The 20456-nt window shown below is 35.9% G+C and overlaps 1 protein-coding gene across 5 annotated transcripts in view; it reads left to right on the top strand.

The window, feature by feature from the left end:
- Positions 1–19988, top strand: part of ATP11B (ATPase phospholipid transporting 11B (putative)) — a 138826-nt gene extending 118838 nt beyond the window's left edge. For 4 of the 5 annotated variants that reach the window (XM_066241603.1, XM_066241600.1, XM_066241601.1 and 1 more), the window contains 2 exons: positions 12266–12399; positions 16478–19988. In XM_066241603.1, coding sequence (XP_066097700.1) covers positions 12266–12399; positions 16478–16559 — 216 coding nt within the window. In that variant the 3' untranslated portion in view covers positions 16560–19988. Of the gene's footprint in view, positions 1–1706; positions 1807–12265; positions 12400–16477 lie in introns of those variants that run through there. The other variant, XM_066241602.1, reaches the window with a different exon arrangement.
- The last annotated feature ends 468 nt before the right edge of the window (positions 19989–20456 follow it).

Here is a 20456-nt window from a genome sequence, read left to right as displayed (position 1 = left end):
TCTTCACTTTGGTTGACCCAACTATATATATCGCATTTTTTCTGTATGTGCCTTTCTGAAAACAGTGGTATTCATCACATTTTTGTACATCTATTTAACTCTAAAGATTTAAGTTTATTTAAAGGACACTCTGGCAAACTGTTGTCAAGTGAAGATAACCTTTGCATTGAGAATAATCATATTTTTATGAAATCATATCTTTGCATATTATGTTGGCTTAAATCAAGCCACAAAAAAGAGTGAGGTAAAATCATAAACTATAAATCTCAGGCTCTATAATGATGTAACCAACTAGTTAGCTTGACATTCATCTATGAAAGAATACAATAATGGCAGGATATGTGGTCAGGTAGCCTTTGTTGCAAGCTAGTCTCCAATTAGGTGGTCTAAGAAAGGGAGAAGAGCCCTGTTGGGGAGACAGTGGGCCTGAATGCTAATGCTGCCCATGGCACTGCTCCCTATATGTCCTAGCCAAATTAGTTCACCTCTCTGAACTTCCAGGTTCTTCACCTATCAAATGATCATTTCATTTACTGTGATTTATTTGCTTACCATCAGCATCAGAGAAAAACAAAAAGAAGAAATACTGTGTTTGACCAAAGGCCGGGCAGAAATAACAAATGCTTAAAGGAGTAATGAGTGACCAGTGGGTGGGCATTTACTCATAGCTGCATGAAAAACAAGTGCCCACATGCATCCTATGAATTTTGAATACATCTTGGTTTTCAACTGCACTGAACAGTATTCCTGGGTTTGATCCATGGTAGCTTAATTGTTTATAGTGAGGAAAATTATGCAGCCTTCAAATCTCTTTAAGAGCTTTCAAATCTTTAATCAGGGTAGTACCTCTTAACTCAACACAGAACTATTAGCAATTTTCTTTTGAATAAAAGAAAACTCATTTTGAGTATTTTCTCCTCTCCTGTATTACAGGCAAAGCTAATGTAAAAAGGTATCTTTACATAAACTTACTGTAATTTTGAAAAAAATTCTGTGATTTTATTTTTTATATATGTAAGAAATTTTCCATAGCATTTTTTTCATAGAAATAATTATTAGTCAGTCCCAAGAGAAGAAAATACATAGAAATAAGAAAAATTTTATTTTTTATTTTACTCAATGAGGACATTTTTTTATAATTCAAGAACGGTTACAGTTGGTTTGGCTATGGACATATACTCCTTAAAGGTCTATAATACAAGTATAGAAAAACTAAAGAATGGAAAAAAATATCTTTCAAATTAAGGATTAATTTAATTTTAAGACAAGCCCCCTTTACCCACATACATACTACATTTGAAAGGCCATGTGATTGACCGTCGGCTCTGCTGAAGTCCAGTTAGAGTAGAAAAGTCCCCGAAGAAAAGAGCATGAGAGGTGCAAAATGGTACTTAGCTTTCCAATGAGAACCCTAAATCCTGGTGGCAAGGAATTTAATAAAAGAAATTTAAGTTTTTGAAGGAAACCTGTTTTAATTTGACTTTGTGCACTGAAAAATCATGGCTTTATTTTGTGTGCTATGTTGTGTATGCCCTATTCAGAAGCTGCCATTAGCTCTCGTTTGTGACAGTAAATGAACGTAGTGATGTGTGAACATTTATTTGTGCCTCACAGATTGTGGACCCCAACTTACTGTTTTGTTCGTAAACCTATATACAGTGAGAGTATTATCTGTAATGAGACTTACTGCTTTTCTGTCCTTCCAGATGGAAGAAGATAAGGGTTCAGTCAGCTCAGCATATGAATTTGCTGAAAGCAAGCACAGAGGGGAGGACAGTAGGCACCTGCTAGCTGAGGCTTGCAGCCAGCAGGACAGTTCTTACGTGCACTAGGTAGTACTGCGCTGGATCTTCCCGGGGACGTACCGCTAAGTTCTCATATGTGGGGCATGCTATGGGAGAACTGGCTTCACATTGTAGTTTTTACCTCACTGATTTTTTCATTGTTTCTCACACGCTGTTTTTGTTGTTTTCTTTTTTGTGATCTTTACTTTTTTTAATGTCCATACTGTATATTTTATTAATCTTCCTTTGGAGTTATAGTGTTGAATCATACTTCATCTCAAATTCTAAACTAGTAAGTTATTCTAACAACCTGTTGTCTTATTTTCAAGAAGTTATTCCTTGTCACTTCTCCTTTTGAAAGTGTTATGCTACGTCTGTTATTTCTGAAATCAGTTTTCCCATTTGAAGTTGTAGTTTTGTATCATTTTACACATCTTAATGTAGTTAGACACTGAATCGCTTATGTAAGTCTATCTCTTGAATGATCAAATGAATGAGTGCTTAGTCTAGGTATTGAATAGTTTTCTATTGACTGATATTCATCAGACTCTCAGTTCTTTTCATAAACTTTCATAGTCATATCTTTGTAATAAAAAAAAAGTGTGAATTTATGGGGACTGATTCATTCCCTCATGAAAAATAAACCCTGACAGCCACTTCCAGACTTAAATGGATGCAAAGTACGCTGCTCACAAAAATTGGGGGATATTTTATAGCTTTATATTCATTTTGAAATATCCTCTAATTTTTGTGAGCAGTATATTTTGATTGGTAGTAATAATGGAGGATAAAAATTCTTACCACTGCCTGACCAGGCGGTGGTGCAGTAGATAGAGCATCAGACTGGGATGCCGAGGACCCAGGTTCAAGACCCCGAGGTCGCCAGCTTGAGCGCTAGCTCATCTGGTTTGAGCAACCAGCTTGAACCCAAGGTCACTGGCTCGAGCAAGGGGTTACTTGGTCTGCTGAAAGCCCACAGTCAAGGCACATATGAGAAAGCAATCAATGAACAACTAAGGTGTTGCAATGCGCAACGAAAAGCTAATGATTGATGCTTCTCATCTCTCCGTTCCTGTCTATCTGTCCCTGTCTATCCCTCTCTCGGACTCTCTCTCTCTCTGTCTCTGTAAAAAAAAAAAAAAAAAAAAATTCTTAACACTAACATATTTTTACTTGGCCTATTTACCATTTTGTATATTATATAGCATGTCCTGGGATAACATCGTTTCATTCAGTGTCATTTCATTGTAACATTAATGAGTTGCCGTAGGAACTTAGTTCTTATTTGTATCAATTACCTATTGTAAATTGGTTTCATTATATTATTTCACTTAAAATCATATAACCTGTCAGTGAATTTAAATGAGGCCTTAGAATAATTACTGGTCAAGAAGGTGCTATTGTGTCACCTGGGATAAACTCTAATAAATAGTGAAACTTTAAAACAAAGTGACTTGTGTAGATTCTAAGTCTTAACTCCCATAAATCAGACCATGGAACAGGTATAATAACATGAAAAATCTGAATTATTCTGGAAGACTTTTTTTTTACTAGATACCTTTAGTGAATTGTCCTAAATGGGAAATATTGAAGATAATTAATCAATTATGTTACTGTTATTATTAATTGAAAATAAATTCAAAAGAATTATGAATTTTTATTTTGTTTTGGGATGAATGTTCACGTGGATATTTTATAAGACATGGATGTGGTGCTCCTTTGCTTTAATATGCCTATTAAAATATGCAATACAGTGGAGAATTGGGTTCTTAGAATACTCCTATTAAATAACAGGGCCTTGTTATGGTTACTATTACAAAGTGAATTTTCTCACCATCCTGTGACATTTGATCTTCCTTTCTATAAACAAGAAGAATCCTCAAACCATGATTATGATCTTAGTAAAGTTGCTGGGTTAGTAAAAACTTAATTGGCAATTTTTCCTGTTTATTACTGTTTTAATTTGTTGAATGAAATATATCTTGAATATTTTTCTTCTCATATATTTTGTGTTTGGCATATATTTTGAGATAAAAATCACTTTGAAAAAATATGTATATATAATATCACTCTTTTCTGTCTTGAAATTGCATTTGTTTCTATACTCAAAATTTGGTCAGCCTTGCCAAACCAGGCAGAAGGCTGTGAGCCTGAAATGTTAGCATGGCTAGGGCAGGGGTTGGGAACCTATGGCTTGCGAGCCAGATGTGGCTCTTTTGATGGCTGCATCTGGCTCGCAGACAAATCTTTAATAAAAAAAATAATAACATTAAAAATATAAAACATTCTCATGTATTATAATCCATTCATTTCCTGCCACTCTTGTTTATGGTTGCAGGTGGCTGGAGCCAATCACAGCTGTCCTTTGGGACACCACCAAAGTTTTATTGGATAATGCATAATGTTCACGGGTCATTGTATGGCTCTCATGGAATTACATTTTAAAATATGTGGTATTCATGGCTCTCTCAGCCAAAAAGGTTCCCGACCCCTGGGTTAGGGTCTCCTAGTCATCTCCCTTACTGTCACCTGCCTCTTAAGCCTTTATTGTCTTGTCATTTTTCTAATCTCTTTTCCTCCTCTGAATGCTCTCTTCAGCTGTACCTAGCAACCATAGGGATAGCAGTAGAATGCTAGGGCTACTGACATTCTTATTGAAGACCCAAGTGCTTAAGCCTCAGACCTGAAATCTGCCTCTCCCAAAATGAGAATACATTTTAAACTATTTCAGCCAACTACAATCACCTTTCTCTCCTGTGACAAGGATACAGATACTGCCTGACCAGGCGGTGGCGCAGTGGATAGAGCGTCGGACTGGGATGCGGAAGTACCCAGGTTCGAGACCCTGAGGTCGCCAGCTTGAGCGCGGGTTCATCTGGTTTGAGCGAAAAGCTCACCAGCTTGGACCCAAGGTCGCTGGTTGCTCGGTCTGCTGAAGGCCTGCGATTGGGGCACATGTGAGAGGGCAGTCAATGAACAAACTAAGGTGTCAAAACGAAAGGCTGATGATTGATGCTTCTCATCTTTCTCCGTTCCTGTCTGTCTGTCCCTATCTGTCCTTCTCTCTGACTCTCTGTCTCTGTAAAAAAATAAATAAATAAAATAAAAAAATAAAAAGATACAGATACTGCATCATTTAACAAAGTAGTGACAGGAAACCTTAATGGCCTATGGTTAGTTGTTTACCACTAAAAGCAACACTTTTCTGAATCAATAAAATTCTGTAACAACAAAAATCAAACCTTTAAAAGACTAATATTACTAAGGCTGCCATAGGAACTGTGTAGTTGCATACCTGATAAATATGACACTTGATAAAACTAGTGTTATTTTTAAATGTGTGCTTACTTATTGAGCAGCTTTTTTCTTAAATTTTTTAATTTATTCATTTTTAGAGAGAGAGAGAGAGAGAGAGAGAGAAGGGGGGGAGCAGGAAGCATCAACTCCCATCTGTGCCTTGACAAGGCAAGCCCAGGTTTTGAACCGGCAACCTCAGTGTTCCAGATCAACGCTTTATCCACTGTTCCACCACAGGTCACGCCTTGAGCAGCTTTTTTTTTTTTTTTTCATTTTTGCAAAGCTAGAAACAGGGAGGCAGTCAGACAGACTCCCGCATGCGCCCGACCGGGATCCACCCGGCACGCCCACCAGGGGGCGATGCTTTGCCCCTCTGGGGCGTCGCTCTGTTGCATCCAGAGCCATTCTAGCGCCTGAGGCAGAGGCCACAGAGCCATCCCCAGCGCCCGGGCCATCTTTGCTCCAATGGAGCCTCACTGCGGGAGGGGAAGAGAGAGACAGAGAGGAAGGCGCGGCGGAGGGGTGGAGAAGCAGATGGGCGCTTCTCCTGTGTGCCCTGGCCGGGAATCAAACCCAGGACTCCTGCACGCCAGGCCGACGCTCCACCGCTGAGCCAGCCGGCCAGGGCTTGAGCAGCTTTTTTATCTGAAGGTTGAAATGAAAATTGACATTGTTTCTACCAAATGCTTATCCTACAAAATGCTGTAAATGATACTTAGAAAACGGAATTAATTTTTTCTGCTGATTTGACAGGGAGACAGAGAAGCGTCAACTCGTTGTTCCACCTAGTTGTTCCATTTAGTTTTGCACTTTTTGGTTGCTTCTCATATGTGCCCTGACCCAGGATTGCATGAGTTCAGCCCACCACGACCATGCTGTATTCATTTAGCCACCCCCAAGGCCAAAAACTGGAGTTTTCAATACTAGCTATGCTATGACTTAGTGCCATACGTCATTAGCGCTGTTCTTCTTTATCCCCTCCATTAAAATTGTGTGTACCCTAACGGGGGATCAAGCCTGTATTGGGACGACACTCTAACCAACTAAGCTAACTGGCAAAGGCCCAAGCTTCTTTATTTTAAATAATTATAGTTTAAGGCTTCTTTCCAAATATATCCTTTAAGGTTATGCAGTGTGCTTACCTTGTATATCAAGTATATAAAAAATTTCAAAGGCAAAAGAACAGATATGTTAAATGTTCAGTAATTTATACATAAATTTAAAACCATTTGATTTGAAACTAACCAGGCAGTGGCTCAGTGGATAGAGCGTCGACCTGGGATACTGAGAATCCAAGTTCAAAACCCCAACGTCGCTGGCTTGAAGCCCAAGGTCACTGGCTTGACTGGAGCCCCCCAGTCAAAATGCATATTAGAAAGTAATCAATGAACAACTCAGGAGCCACAACAAAGAATTGATGCTTCTCATCTCTCCCTTCCTGTCTGTTCCTCTCTGTCTCTCTCACTTAAAAAAAAAAATTAATTTGATAAGGTATCATGATAGGAGTAATTAAAAGATTTAGAAATGTATGACAATTTTTTCACATTTAGAAAATTTAAGGGAGATATTTTGTAGAAGCCTCTAATAGGAGAAACTTAAATGTTTACCATACTGATATAAAAATAGTGGAAACAGCAGTGAGCCAAAATTTCTTTCAAAAGGCAAGTTCTGTAAAGATGAACATTTTGATTAGCCATACATAGTCATGTTGAAACTTGACTAGTTCTGCTTGGCAGCCCTTCTTGCCTAAGTGATGTGGTTCCTGGGGTGCAGGTGTGCTGGAGTGGAGGTCTTACAAAGTCATCAGTCATAAATTACTTCTGTGTGCCACCAGGCAGGATCTCAGTTCCATTACCATACATTTTTTCTATTTTAGTATTTACAATCCAAAAAAAAAAAGTACTGATTTTCTTTCCTTACGTTGAATGAAATGAGATTTAAATGCTCCACCCCATTACCACCCCCAGTTAAACTTGTAGCTGTGCTCCGTGTCCTCTGGCTGGGCTCCTGGTTTCTGAATATGAGCTCAGACGTGTGTGTGAGAAAGTGGGGGAGCCTGAAGGTTTGCGGGAGAACAGTGTGTTATTTTCTATAGATAGCTGTGCAAAAACTATTAACTGGCATTCAGCATTTTCAAAGCAGGTGGAGTTTTTTTCTTTTTAGGGAGAACAGTAAACATATTCTGCTTAGTTCAAAAAGTGATATGAAGAAGTTATTTCTTTATATTATTTTTGATATTTCGAGATGTTTACTCTGTTGAGTTGCCCATTTATTAATACCTGTCCTTGCGTTTTAGAGTGAAAGTGTTCTCACATATGTGGATAGCCAAAAGCTGCTGACCTTGTGAATGTCATCTTTCCCATCAGTTGGTTAAGCACTAGCTATATAGGCAAAGTATATGTTATTAAACTAGGGAGAACCAGACAAACTCCTGGCTCTCCCTAGTTACTGGTCTAGTTCAGTGCTCCCCAGATAAATGTGGTATAGGACCAGTTAGCTGTTTTCTTGCTTTGTTTTGTAGTTTTTAATTTCTAGTCCTCACAGACCAGTGCTTTTTTTTTTTTTTTTTTTTTTTTTTTTTTTTTTTTTTACAGAGACAGAGAGTCAGAGAGAGGGATAGATAGGTAGGAACAGACATGGAGAGAGATGCGAAGCATCAATCATTAGTTTTTCGTTGGCAACACCTTAGTTGTTCATTGATTGCTTTCTCATATGTGCCTTGACCGTGGGGCTACAGCAGACCGAGTAACCCCTTGCTCGAGCCAGCGACCTTAGTTTAGGTCCAAGCTGGTGACCTCGGGGTCTCAAACCTGGGTCCTTCGCATCCCAGTCCGATGCTGTATCCACTGCGCCACCACCTGGTCAGGCAGACAGACCAATGCTTTTTAAAAATACAATAAAAATTAATTACTAGGAAATGAAATTTAAAGATATATAAATGTTTTTGCACAGCAACGGAAACCATCAACAAAAATAAAAGACAACCCGCTGAATGGGAGAACATATTTGCTGATATATCTGATGAAGGGTTAATATCCAAAAATTATAAAGAACTTATAAAATTCAACACCCAAAAAAAACAACCCAATTAAGAAATAGACAAAGAACCTGAATAGACACTTCTCTAAAGAGGACATACAGATGGCCAACAGACACATGAAAATGAAAAGATGATCAATGTCACTAATCAACAGAGAAATGCAAATTAAAACCACAATGAGATATCACCTCACACTTGTGTGAATGACTACACTACTGGAAAGCAGTATGGAGTTACCTCAAAAAATTAAAAATGGTGGCCCTGGCCACTTGACTCAGTGGTAGAGCATCAGCCTGGCATGTGGATGTCCTGGGTTCAATTTCCAGCCAGAGCACAGGAAAGGCAACCATCTGCTTCACCCCTCTGCCTGCCTCTCTCTCTCTCTCTCTCTCTCTCTCTCTCTCTCTCTCTCTCTTCTCCTCTCCTCCTGCAGCTGTGGCTCGATTGGAGTGAGTTAGCCCCGGGTACTGAGGATGGCTCCATCACCTCCACCTCAGATGCTAAGAAAATGGCTCCAGTTGCAACAGAGCAAGGATCCCAAATGGGCAGAACTTGGGGCACATACAGGAGTCTGTCTCTGCCTCTGCTCCTCTCACTTAAAAAAATAATAAAAATAATAATGGAACTGCCTTAATGACCCAGTGATTCCACTTCTAGGAATTTACTTGAAGAAACCCGAAAACAATTCAAAAAAATATATGCACCCCTCTTTTCATTGCAGTGTTATTGACAATAGCCAAAATTTGGAAGCAGTCCAAGTGCCCATCAGTAGATGAGTGTGTAAAAAAACTGGTGCATTTACACAGTAGAATCCTGTGTGGCCATAAAAATAAGGAAATCTTAACCGTTTGTGACAGTGTGGATGGACCTGGAGAATATTATGCTCAGTGAAACCAGTCAGAGAAAGACAAGTACAGTACAGTGTGATTTCATTCATATATGAAATCTAATGAACTAATAAGCAAAATAGAGACACTCATAGATAGAGAGCCAGTTGTTAGCTGTCAGGGTTGGTTGAGAGCTCGGTCGGGGGTGAAGGGGATTGATCAAAAAGAAGAGACTCATGGACATGGACAACAGTGTGGTGATTGCCAAGGTTTGGGGGAAGTGGAGGCATATATTGGGGGATAAATGGTGACAGAAGAAGACTTTTGACTTAGGGTGGTGAACACAGTACAGCGTACATAGATGATGTATTGTGGAATTGTATGCCTGAAATCTGAATAATTTTGTTAAACAGTGTCACCCTAATAAATTCAATAAAAGGGAAGAAAAGGTATATAAAATAAGTCCCAACTTTTAAATTATTTTTAGATTCAACATTTATAAAAGTATTCTGTCAAAATTGCCTTAAAATTTTCTAATCTTTTATCCTCTGAGACTGAAAACACATCCTCATGAGTCAGTAACTGTTTTTGGACCAAAACAATCCATGGATCATGCTTTGAGTCACACTGGTCTTTTTTGCAGTGGGGGCAAGAGTAACAACTATCTCTTTGCTTAAGCTATGTGTACTGAATACACGATATACTTTTCTGCCCACACACAGTTATTACACATTCTCTTCACTTAGCCTAAAATGCTCTTTCTCCCTCATCTCCAACTATTGAAATCCAATCCAGTCTTCAAGATGTATTTCAAATGCTATCTTTTTCATCAAATCTTTTATGCCCTCCCACCATTACCAACTACAGCTGGGTTTGAGCTTTCCTTCCTCTTTTTTGATACTTGTACTCTGCCTCAGACTATAATTATAAGAAGGGAGTGTAATGGCATGGTAAAGGGGTTTGGGCTCTGGGATCCAAGAAATCAAGACTAGGTAACCTTGAATAAGTTCTTAACCTCTCTGTTTCCTTATCTATGAAATGCATATGAGTATGGTACCTATCCCAAAAGGTTGTTATAATTTTTAAATGAGATAAGCCATGAGAAGCATCTTAGATAGGAAATAGCATAAACATAGTAAGCATTGCATTAGTATAACTACCATTATTATTTGTTCATGACTTACCTCCTGTCCTTTATTAAGTACAGTGCCTTGTTTAATTAATATAAGTGGAATTTAAGTGATACAAACGAGCAGTAGAATAGAATCTAGAAAGATGACTGATGGTTGAGAGGTGAGGGAGGTTTCAGGGAGAGGATGGTATTTAAACTGAACTTGGTGTGTAAAGGTCAGCATTCTGACCCTGATTGGTGACAGGCTGTACTCATGCCCGCAGGCAGGGTACACTGCCTGGTTGGCTGTGTGCTAACTGTATGGGAGCATTGGGAAGTAAAGCAGGAAAGGCAGGTCATTTTATGTGGGGCGTCTTAAAGGCCTCCTGAGGTGTTCTACTTTCTCCTGAGTATTAAGTGGGAGCAGTAGCATCCTGCTGCCTACGGAGGGTGATTTTTGAGGTAGGGAAAACTGGAACCCAGGGAACCAAGGAGGAAACCGAGAAACTAATGAAATCCTGTTACCTAACCAGCACTTCCTAAACTATTCCTCTGAATATTAATATTCTGCATAGTGTTGATTAATGTTCCCTTGGGGCTTGGGGGCTCTTATTGAAAAAACAAATTTGAGAACTAGGCTGTGTCTAGCTCTCTCTCATTAGAGACTGACAATCTTTTACTCAAAAAGTCCATTTAGACTTTGTTGAACTAGAGTTTCCTAAACTTAATTGGCCCCAGAACTTTATTTGTGAAATGTCTGCAAACATTTCACAAAATAGTTCAAGAAACAATACCGTAAACAGCTCTAAACCAAGGGTATTATTATAAAGAAAGAGGTAAAATTTGTCTGTTTCTCAGTGCCTACCACAGTGGTTCTCAACCTGTGGGTTGCGACCCCGGCGGGGGTCAAACGACCAAAACAAGGGCTTTAGGCGACCCCTGTGTTTTGGTCGTTCGACCCCCGCCGGGGTCGCGACCCACAGGTTGAGAACCGCTGGCTTACCAGATTTTAGGACATTGATGCAGTCAGGCAATTGCCAAACAGAAATTATGTTGACTAGCACAGCTTGGTATTAGGTAGAATTACTCAGCAGGGATTGTCCAGGACTCCACCAGTGGGTTTGGTTCAGAATGCCAGGTTATTTTCATCCATCATGTCCATCTCTGTCCATTGTGTCTCCACAAGTGTCCTGTGGCCATGCCTGCTCTCAACACTTGGTGATTCCCAACCTTTATGAATTGCAGCTCTCTAGTCGATCTAATTTTTGTTGATCTTCCTTTATACTTTTGAAATATTTATTATGCAGTATGTTAGATATGTAAAGGAAAGTGAATGAAAATAAAGTCTGTTTAAAATGGCAAACCTTAAGAAACTTAGGAGTACCCTTGACTAATCAAAATCAGGTTGGGATTCATTGAGTTATGCGGCATACTGTTTTTCCTCCTCATTTAAAAGGATTGAAATTATTTATGCCTGAATCAATATAAATCTTGCATACTTTCAGAAATTCTTTTTTAAATCTTAGAACTACTTAGTCACTTGTTTAATTGATGTTAATACATGTTTCATTAGTTAACTTTTAAAAAGTAAGATCAGCTGATTATGGGTGTGGTTGGCACTTAATAATTGCTCAGCAATTTAAGGTAAATTATGTGCTTTTTCAAGGATAACTATGTAGAATGCTTAAAAGCTTGTACATAGTAACAGTACATAAGTATTATTGTTATTTTAGTTGTTGGAGATTGCGGTTAGGTCCTGCCTGGTTATTTCCCAGTCTTCAAAATAGTTCACACTCCATTTCTCTTGATTGCTATCCATTTTTAATTGAAATTGCAGGAGCATTTCACCAAAATAAAAACTCAAGAATTGGAGTTCATTAAGTTTCTGAGTAGTTGATATAAATAATTTTGACTATAATAAATTAAGACTTTACAGATTAAAAAATTAAAATCTTTACAGATTTAAATAATATTCAGCTACTTGTTTTTGTAGTTATTTTAACCTCAAATTTAGGACACAGTATCATTTAATATTTTTGTATGATTACTCTTAAATTAAGCCTTCCATACCATACATTTCCATATTATAGAAAACATGTTTACGTGCATTGCTTTTAGTTCTAAGGTGCTTGTTGTAAGTTTTTAATGCTTTTTGGAAGTCCAGAGCTATAAATAACTTAATTTATTTCTGCTTCAACTTCTCCAGCTTACTGAAACAAATTCAAGTATCAAGTGCTTGGACTCCATGTGCTGTTTCTCAGAAGGAGAAACAGCATGCGCATCTGTTGGAAGAATGCTGGAACGAGTAATTGGAAGATGTAGTCCAACCCATGTCAGCAGGTGTGACATTTCTCTAAGTAGCCTTTGCTGCAGATGAGTGTCCTGTAAACTGGAGCAGATGAACGTGCATCTCTAGATACCAAATAAGTCAGCAGCTGGTTTTACTAACTGAAGCAGGAAGTGTGCTGTTAGCGCTCTGTGATGGTAGATTTTACTTTGTGGCCTTGGGTCAGGGATTCTTTCACTAACAAAGGAAGAGAAAGCATCTTTGAAGAGACTTCATCTAATGAACAAAACATTTTGCTTCACAATTTTTCTAAAATGTGAATAGAAATGTGTATATAGTACTTTTATTTGGGTTTTACAACTTTATAAAAATTATACCTATACTGCTGTTTTATTTCCTATATATTTTTGTTTACTTTTAGTATTTACAAAATAATCTACACATAACAGTAACATCAAAAGATTTTGCTTTTCTGATTCTTCATCTATATTTTCTAGTCAGTCATTTGAGACTTTGAGGTATTTATAAACACACAGACTGTACTGCTGCTCTCCTACTGCTTTTTATCTCTGTAATGAGATTTTAAAATGAGTTATGATTTTTAACTTTTTTAAGTTAAAACGGGCTCTTTAAATTGCAGTTTATTAGAATCTTAGCATTTTTTACTTCTTCCAAATCTATTTCTTAAAAGATTTATCAGTGTTTGCTTTTGTGGATCATAACAAACAAGACAGATTCTTTTGGTAAATTGCACTTAAATTTCTTTAAAAGTGAAACGCATTCATTTCTTCATACATTTCCCCAAGAGACATATAATGGACGGGATATTAAGGAGTAGAAGTAACTTCACACTTTGGTGTTCTTTAGGTGAATGATACATTCCTAAAATGAGAGCAGCAGAGTGCTGGTGTTCGTGAAGGGTTACAGAGGAGCGGGCGTAGACGGTGATTTCCATCGTCTGCAGTGCACCATGTGAATAGCACTGCTTTCTGTGTGCACCATGGCTTAGACAAGGCTGGAAAGTACACCAAGAGCAGAGGATCAAGGGTGGAGGGGGCACTGTTCTTATCTGTTGATAAAGGAATTAGCTTTTGTGTTTTAAAAATGATGAGTATGGTATCATTCATATATGATAAAATTTAAGTAACTTTGACAGTTGAACTTATTAATAAGTTCCTGCTGTGACTTTAGTTATGGCCATGTCTTTATGGTACAGTTGCATTCATAACAGCACCTTTATGTTAATATAATGTCTATGGTTTCAGTCCTGTTTATTGATCAGAACATGTAATCAAAAATATTTCCATAATGCTGTAATATCATTTTGTAGTAATTTTATTTCACATAAAAGAATAACTGTGAGCAGTTAATTTTTATTGGGACTTGCATGTTATGACTTACATAATTGTATATATAAAATGCAGTGTGAGAAAGCAGCTGTCATGTACCAGACCAAGTTTTCCAAAGGAACTTTCAGAAGGACCTAATTTATACTGTTTTACTTACTAAGATAGCTTTATTGCACAGAACTAAGGTGGGAGTCAGAATAAGAGACTACTGTAGAAATTCACAGTTTTTAAAGTTTCTACATATACATGAAGTTCTCTTTAATGACAGTATAGTATACATCTTCACTATTACAAAAAATTAGAATTAATTTTAAATGAGCCAAAAAATATTTTTCTGCTTGATATATACTCCCATTTTCTAGGTATCAATTATTTAGGTAATAAGTCTCCTTTATTTTTTACATAGCCATTTTTTTGCTGCATTATCCCTCTTGCACCTGCCCCAGATATTATATGATTTATTTCAGCCTGTTCTCTTGCAGGTAACTGTTATCTGTACTTCCTTTCACTTAGAAGTGTATCATATTCTTTTTTATATAGGACTTTATTTTTTTACTTTCCTAATGAAATCTTTAAAAGTAAGTAATATATTATTTGATAGACTAAATATTTTTCCAGTTATCTCCAACATCTAAGGTTATAATTACTGGTTCCTACTTTCATTATCTCCTTTTCTTCAAATGAATAATCTAAAAAGTGTGTTGAGATCTGTTTATTTTTTTTCTAGTGGATGAAGGTCATATAATATACAAAACAACTTGGTGCTTTTCAAAGGGATGTATGAAAATTATCATAGATCCATTAACATTGTATTTAAACTTTGAAAGTTATTTTGATACATAGAGTTTTGTTCCTGTTGTTTATATGTAATTGTATTAGTGAAATGTGTTAGGCATTTCTGTTTTGATTTTGAGTAGCTTCTATGCCACATTTCTATTTCTTGTCTAATTTAAAAGATAGGGCAAGGCTGGTACCTTTATTACCAGCTGTAGAAATCCATGGCCTATTCCATTAACATATTAAACATAAGAGGGCATCACTAGAGAAATGCAACTAGTGCTTTCATATGACAGATTTCTCTGCTGATTAAACTTTTAGTATCCAAGCATTAAAAGTTCTACTTATATTTCATTCATTAATGTTGTCAAAGGAATATGCCATATTGCAAGGTTGGTTTCAAAGGTAGCATCATGGTGCTATATAAAGGATCTGCCATGTTGTTCCCTAAAGGGCTGTTGTACTTTAGCAATAAATGATTTTCTGTATGTATTTTACCAACAGTTACTTTATCCTAATCAAAACTATTTTCTAAATAGAAAGGAGTTAATAGTCGGTGGGTAATTCGGTATTCAGTGTTCTGTTACATACGTATTTAATATATGAATGCACATGTGTGCTTTGAAAAGATAAAAAATAAGGGAACCTTATCTAATATTTTTCTATATAAGCAATGGTTGGCAAGAGGAAATTTTTATATAAAAGATTGGCAATTGGGAAGTGAAAACTTGACTCCTGATAATTGGGGTGTTGATACTTAGGTTTGTCATATATATCTGAGCATACTTTTTTTTTGCATGAATACTTACTCTAAGAAATGTTCATGGTTCCATTTCATTCATGTATTTTACAAATACTGTCTACCATGTACCAAGCACAGTTCTGGGTGCTAGAGAGACGGTAGTGAACAAGCCCTTCCTTAAACTTAAGGTAGATATTGTTTAAGGTTTTCTAGAAACTAGTAAATTCTGTAAACTATTGGTGTGGTTGTTGCTTGTTTGTTTCTCTCTTTTCCAACTTTGTAAAATTTCTAGGTTCCAAACTTCATTATGACTGCTCAATTGATTTACATTGAACTACATATAGAGCCTCTTAGAAAACAGCAGTTATATGATAAAAGTGAGTTTGGACTATTTTAAATGCTGGTTTCTTCTTCTAACATCTTTGTTTAAGGAACCCTTCAAAAGACATAAAATTTATTTATTGTTAAGTTTTTCTAGTCTTCTAAGAAAAGCCACCTTTGACTTGGTTATTTGAATATTGTCTTTAGAGTGGTTAGGGTGTTTTAAGCATGGAAGGCTATTTTTGATCTTGAGCTATTTAAAAACTTAAGTTAATACAGCTGCAAGTATAGTATTATGTACTGAATTGTTTATAGGCTTTATCATTCAGATAGTAGTTAACTTTTCCAGACCAGAGGATCAATGTTTTTAATTACGTGAAAACTCTAAGTGACTTATAGGTGTTTTTGATGCCTATTGAATAAACCATTCTCTACATTCAAGCTATAGTGCTAAAATCTTTAGAATTTATGGTAAAAATAAATAAATTATGGACATAATGCTATTTCATTCCAAAGCTTTTGGTAAGTGCAGTTTTGTTTGCTTCTGTGATATCACAATACAGCTTAGTTGCTTTTTAGTAAAATTGAATGTGCATAACTCATAATAACATACTTATTTTTTATTGAGTTAAGATTTTAAGAATGTCTTATGCTGTACTACCTATAGAGAATGTTTTAATGCTAATGAATGTCTAAATTTTGGCTATTATTTTTATATGATGACTAGAGCATTATTTTCCCAAGTTTTTGTATAATATAAACGGAATGTTTTTGGTCATTCAATGCTAGTAGGAAGAACTTCCTTTTAGCATTTAAAAATGATCAATCAGTGATTACTTTAATACTCAAATTACATTTTGGTCTTAAGTTTTAGAGTAAGTTTTTTTCTCAATTAAGACATAGGTCCTGGTGAGCCAAACTTTTCTCTTATTGTTACTTTAGATCATGGAGTGCATCGGATCCTTTCTATACCAACGACAGGAGCATCTTGACTCTCTCCACAATGGACTCATCTACTTGTTAAAAGAGCAGTAGTACTTTGTGGGAGCCATTTCAACTCCTTTCCTAAAATTCAATGTAATATCCTGGTAATGGCCACATTAGCTCTACAGAGTTACTTTCTGAAATCTCAAGTAGTTCTTACCCACTCAGAGTTATAATGGCAAACAAACAAAAAGCATGAACATGAATCGTTCTCAACACCTTTAATTTAAATGTGAACATGTGAAAATTTGTGAATAAAAAGACATTTTCCATCTCTTTGGGTTGTCCCTTGTGCTTATGGGACTCCTAATGGCATGTCAGCCTCTTGCTGAGTCCACCATATTTTAATATCAAGGTAAAAAAGAGATAATTCCTAGTTAATTGTATTTTTGAGTATTAGCTTAGTTATTGAGTCTTCTATTTAAATCTGCTTCTGTAAATTTTGCTGAAAGTTTGCCTTGAAAACTCTATTTTTTTATTAGAGTTATATTTGAAGCTTTTCATGGGAAAAGTGAATGTGAATAGTAAGGAATTTTGGTCCCTTAGTGACCCATGTTAATTCATTAGTACTTTCTAATGTCATAGAGGAAATTAGGAGAATGCATTTCTAACCATCATTTATAGCACATGGGTAGTAAATATATACCAATACCAAATTTCTCTTAATATATATGGAAAGGATGTACCATATCTTATACATAAATGGGGAATCAAGTTCATTCACCAAATTTCAATTTGATGTTTACTTATTTTTATGACAGAATATAATGTGTGTAAATTAGATACCATTAGTATATTATGGTTTAGTGTGTTAACACTGGATCTTTTGCATGCTTTAATCTGGTTAATATATTTAAATTTGCTTCTTTTCTCTACCTGAAGGCTCTGTTTATAGTATTTTATCACACTGTTGTAAAGTTCAACTATACCAATAAAAAACAAGTTTGGACAGTGTTTAAATATTGCAAATACTTTTAATTATACAAATCAAAATTTAGGCTAATTAAATCAATAAAAAGAAGAGCCTTTTTCTGTGGCTTAGAATTGCTCTTGTCTTTCAGTAAGCTAGATTTTAGAATAAAGGATCTCAGACAAGAATCTAGTTATATGTAGGTTAGTATATGTTATCTGAGTTATAGTAAACTACCACAGGAAAGTGAATCTACCCACTGTTTCATTAGAAGGTGTATTTCAGGTATGGCTACAGGTAAAGTCTAAAATGCTAAATTTTATGGGGTAATGGCAGCAATAAATTAAAATGTTAATAAGAATGGTTAATTAGGTATATATGCAGTTTTAACTCCCTGCATCTCAATACTTAATTTCCATTTTACTGTATCAGGTAGTTCCATTGTTTGTCATTTGTTTTGATCAAAAGTAATGTTGTTTTTAAAATTTGGAAATGGTTATTAGTTTAAGAACTACTATCCAGCCCTAAGCATTATATGATGATTTTATACAATACATACACGTTTTAAACTGTATGGAAATGGTTAAATAAGGTTTTGCCAAAATTTCCCATATAGTTGAGAGTAGAATTCCTCTTTGTAGACTTACTGTGCAAGCCTCCACCCCTTTCCTATTTCAGGAATATAAGACATGGAATTGAGCTGATAGAGAAGGAATGATAGAGTCAAGAATTACTATTGATATTTTCTTGCTAATATAACCTTTGTTTCAATAATGCAAAGATATTGGGCTATGAATTTCCGCCTAACTATTAATTTCCATAAATAGCTTCTTTAACTTAGTTATTCCAAAATTGCTTTAGGGAGATCCTGTTATTCTGGAAAATGGGATAATAAAATGTACAGTGTGTATACCCACCAATTCATGTTCCAGAAGAGGAAATACTGTAAAAAATATTCAGTAGGGTACTTTAGTGGAGGATATTACGGAATTGGCTTTTCTTAGACTGTATTATAAAATGTTCACATAGCAGGATGACATTCAATAGGCCTGCATTACATCTACTGTACAGTGTTTCATTTGCTATCAGCTAAACTCACTGCTGACATTAGAAAAGGACTACAAAGCCATCAAGCAGTCTCTGACCAACTGCAGTAAGGCAGCAGGTCAGCTAACTTCTGTGGTGCTTGAGGTACGCCTGATGCAGTCTTCTGCATTCCTGTTTGAAGTTATTTAAGAACTTTATATAAAAACAAGTGAATACATCCTCTAAAAATGCTACCCTACTCTGTTATTCAAAACCTATTCCATTTAAAGAAAGATTATCTTACAATTATAAGAAAAGGATTTTCTTCTATTTATTTATGAAACTACCAGTGTTACAGACTAAGCTTCCAGGAATTTTTGAGTGCTAATACTCATAATTGTAAAACTTACTATATAACCAGTAATCACAGAAAATTCCCCCTTTGTGTATTTCTTTAAAATTGTTTGGAAAGTGTGATACTGATAATTACTCTTATTGTCAAAACCAGAGTAACATGCTACACGTGTTACTACTAGTTGATTAATGGTCTCCAATTCTGTTTTCCTCACTTGCTTGCCCTGGAGATAGTAGCCAACACCAAATTGGTTTCCCAAATCGCCCATCTGCTGCTTTGTGTGACTCAGCACCCTGCCTGAGCGTTAGCAAGCATTAGTCCCACCTTAGAGGGAGTATGGGCCAGGACAACTAGAGATCTACAGGTTTGAGATGGGTTGAGAATTAAAAAGGGGAGAATTTAGTTTGAATTTCTCTTAAATACCCTCCTCCTTGGGTCCAAAGGCTTCCCAGACCTGACCCAAATTTTGGCACTGCCCTGGTTAGAAGATGAAACAAGCACGCCACCCTGTAAGGAAGTGCTTTTACTCACACCAGGGTCATTTCTCCTGCTTACGATTGTAAACTTGGGCTATTGGGCCTGTGTGATGAACTTGAGACTCCTATCTGATAGGCCAATAAAACACTTAATATACCGAGAGTTTTTAAATATGCTAGTTATTTTGAGGTTATTGGAGTCTGGAGGGAAAGGGAAAATCATTTATGTTTGTGTTTTTCATGTAAAGATCAATTTGGGGTATATGATATAAGCAGGTACTGATAAAACGAACACACCAAAGAGTTATGTAAAACATGCTCTATTAATTTTGAGTCCCCTTTTAGAGACATTTTTTTTTTCTGTCCTGAAATGGGTTATCTATTTTCTTAAAAATAGAATTTATTAATGTGCTGTTTTGAGATAACTTGAATGATATTCCTACAAAAAATAGATCATAATTGATTATATGTTTGTAATGGTGATTGTTAGATTTTTATGAGGAATTAATAACTATAAATACTATAGCTACACTTACTTTAAAATTTTGGACCTCAGAAACTGTGGCTGTCTAATAGAATCCTATAAAAATTTTCTGCATTTTTAGTAAATGTAGTATATACTCTTATTGTACAGCTCTCGATAATTTTTTAAAGTTTATGAAATTATATTTATCAAATAAAATTTTTCCTATATAATTAAAAGTGTTTTTCCATCATTTAAGCACATTAATACTCTCTGCTTATCACAACCAGCACTGCCAACTTTATTTTGAGTTATTTGACTCCATTTACCCTTTCTTACGGTATAGGAATACCATTATGCTTTTCACTGACGGCACTTTTCAAAAATCTAAAAGTGCTTTGGTTACCCAGATCATCAATACAGACCAACACACTTTAGCTAGAAATGGCATCACTCATGAATAGCCAGCCAGTGTGAATTTGGAAATGACTTGGTACATAGAAAATATGTGCTTTCTTTAAAATATAACTGATATTATATGTATATTCTAACCATCTAGTGACAATTATTATTCTTAATGCTTCCTCAGTTACCAGTTAAAACACATAATTGTTTAACCAACTTTTATTAAAAAGGTAAACTGTTGTCTTTGCCCAAGTGTTAGTATTTGCAAAGGATGACAATGTATGATATATGTGATGTATTTT

The sequence above is a fragment of the Saccopteryx bilineata genome, chromosome 8 (assembly GCF_036850765.1).
Source record: "Saccopteryx bilineata isolate mSacBil1 chromosome 8, mSacBil1_pri_phased_curated, whole genome shotgun sequence".
NCBI classification, from domain to species: domain Eukaryota; kingdom Metazoa; phylum Chordata; class Mammalia; order Chiroptera; family Emballonuridae; genus Saccopteryx; species Saccopteryx bilineata.
This window is presented reverse-complemented; position numbering and strand designations above follow the sequence as displayed.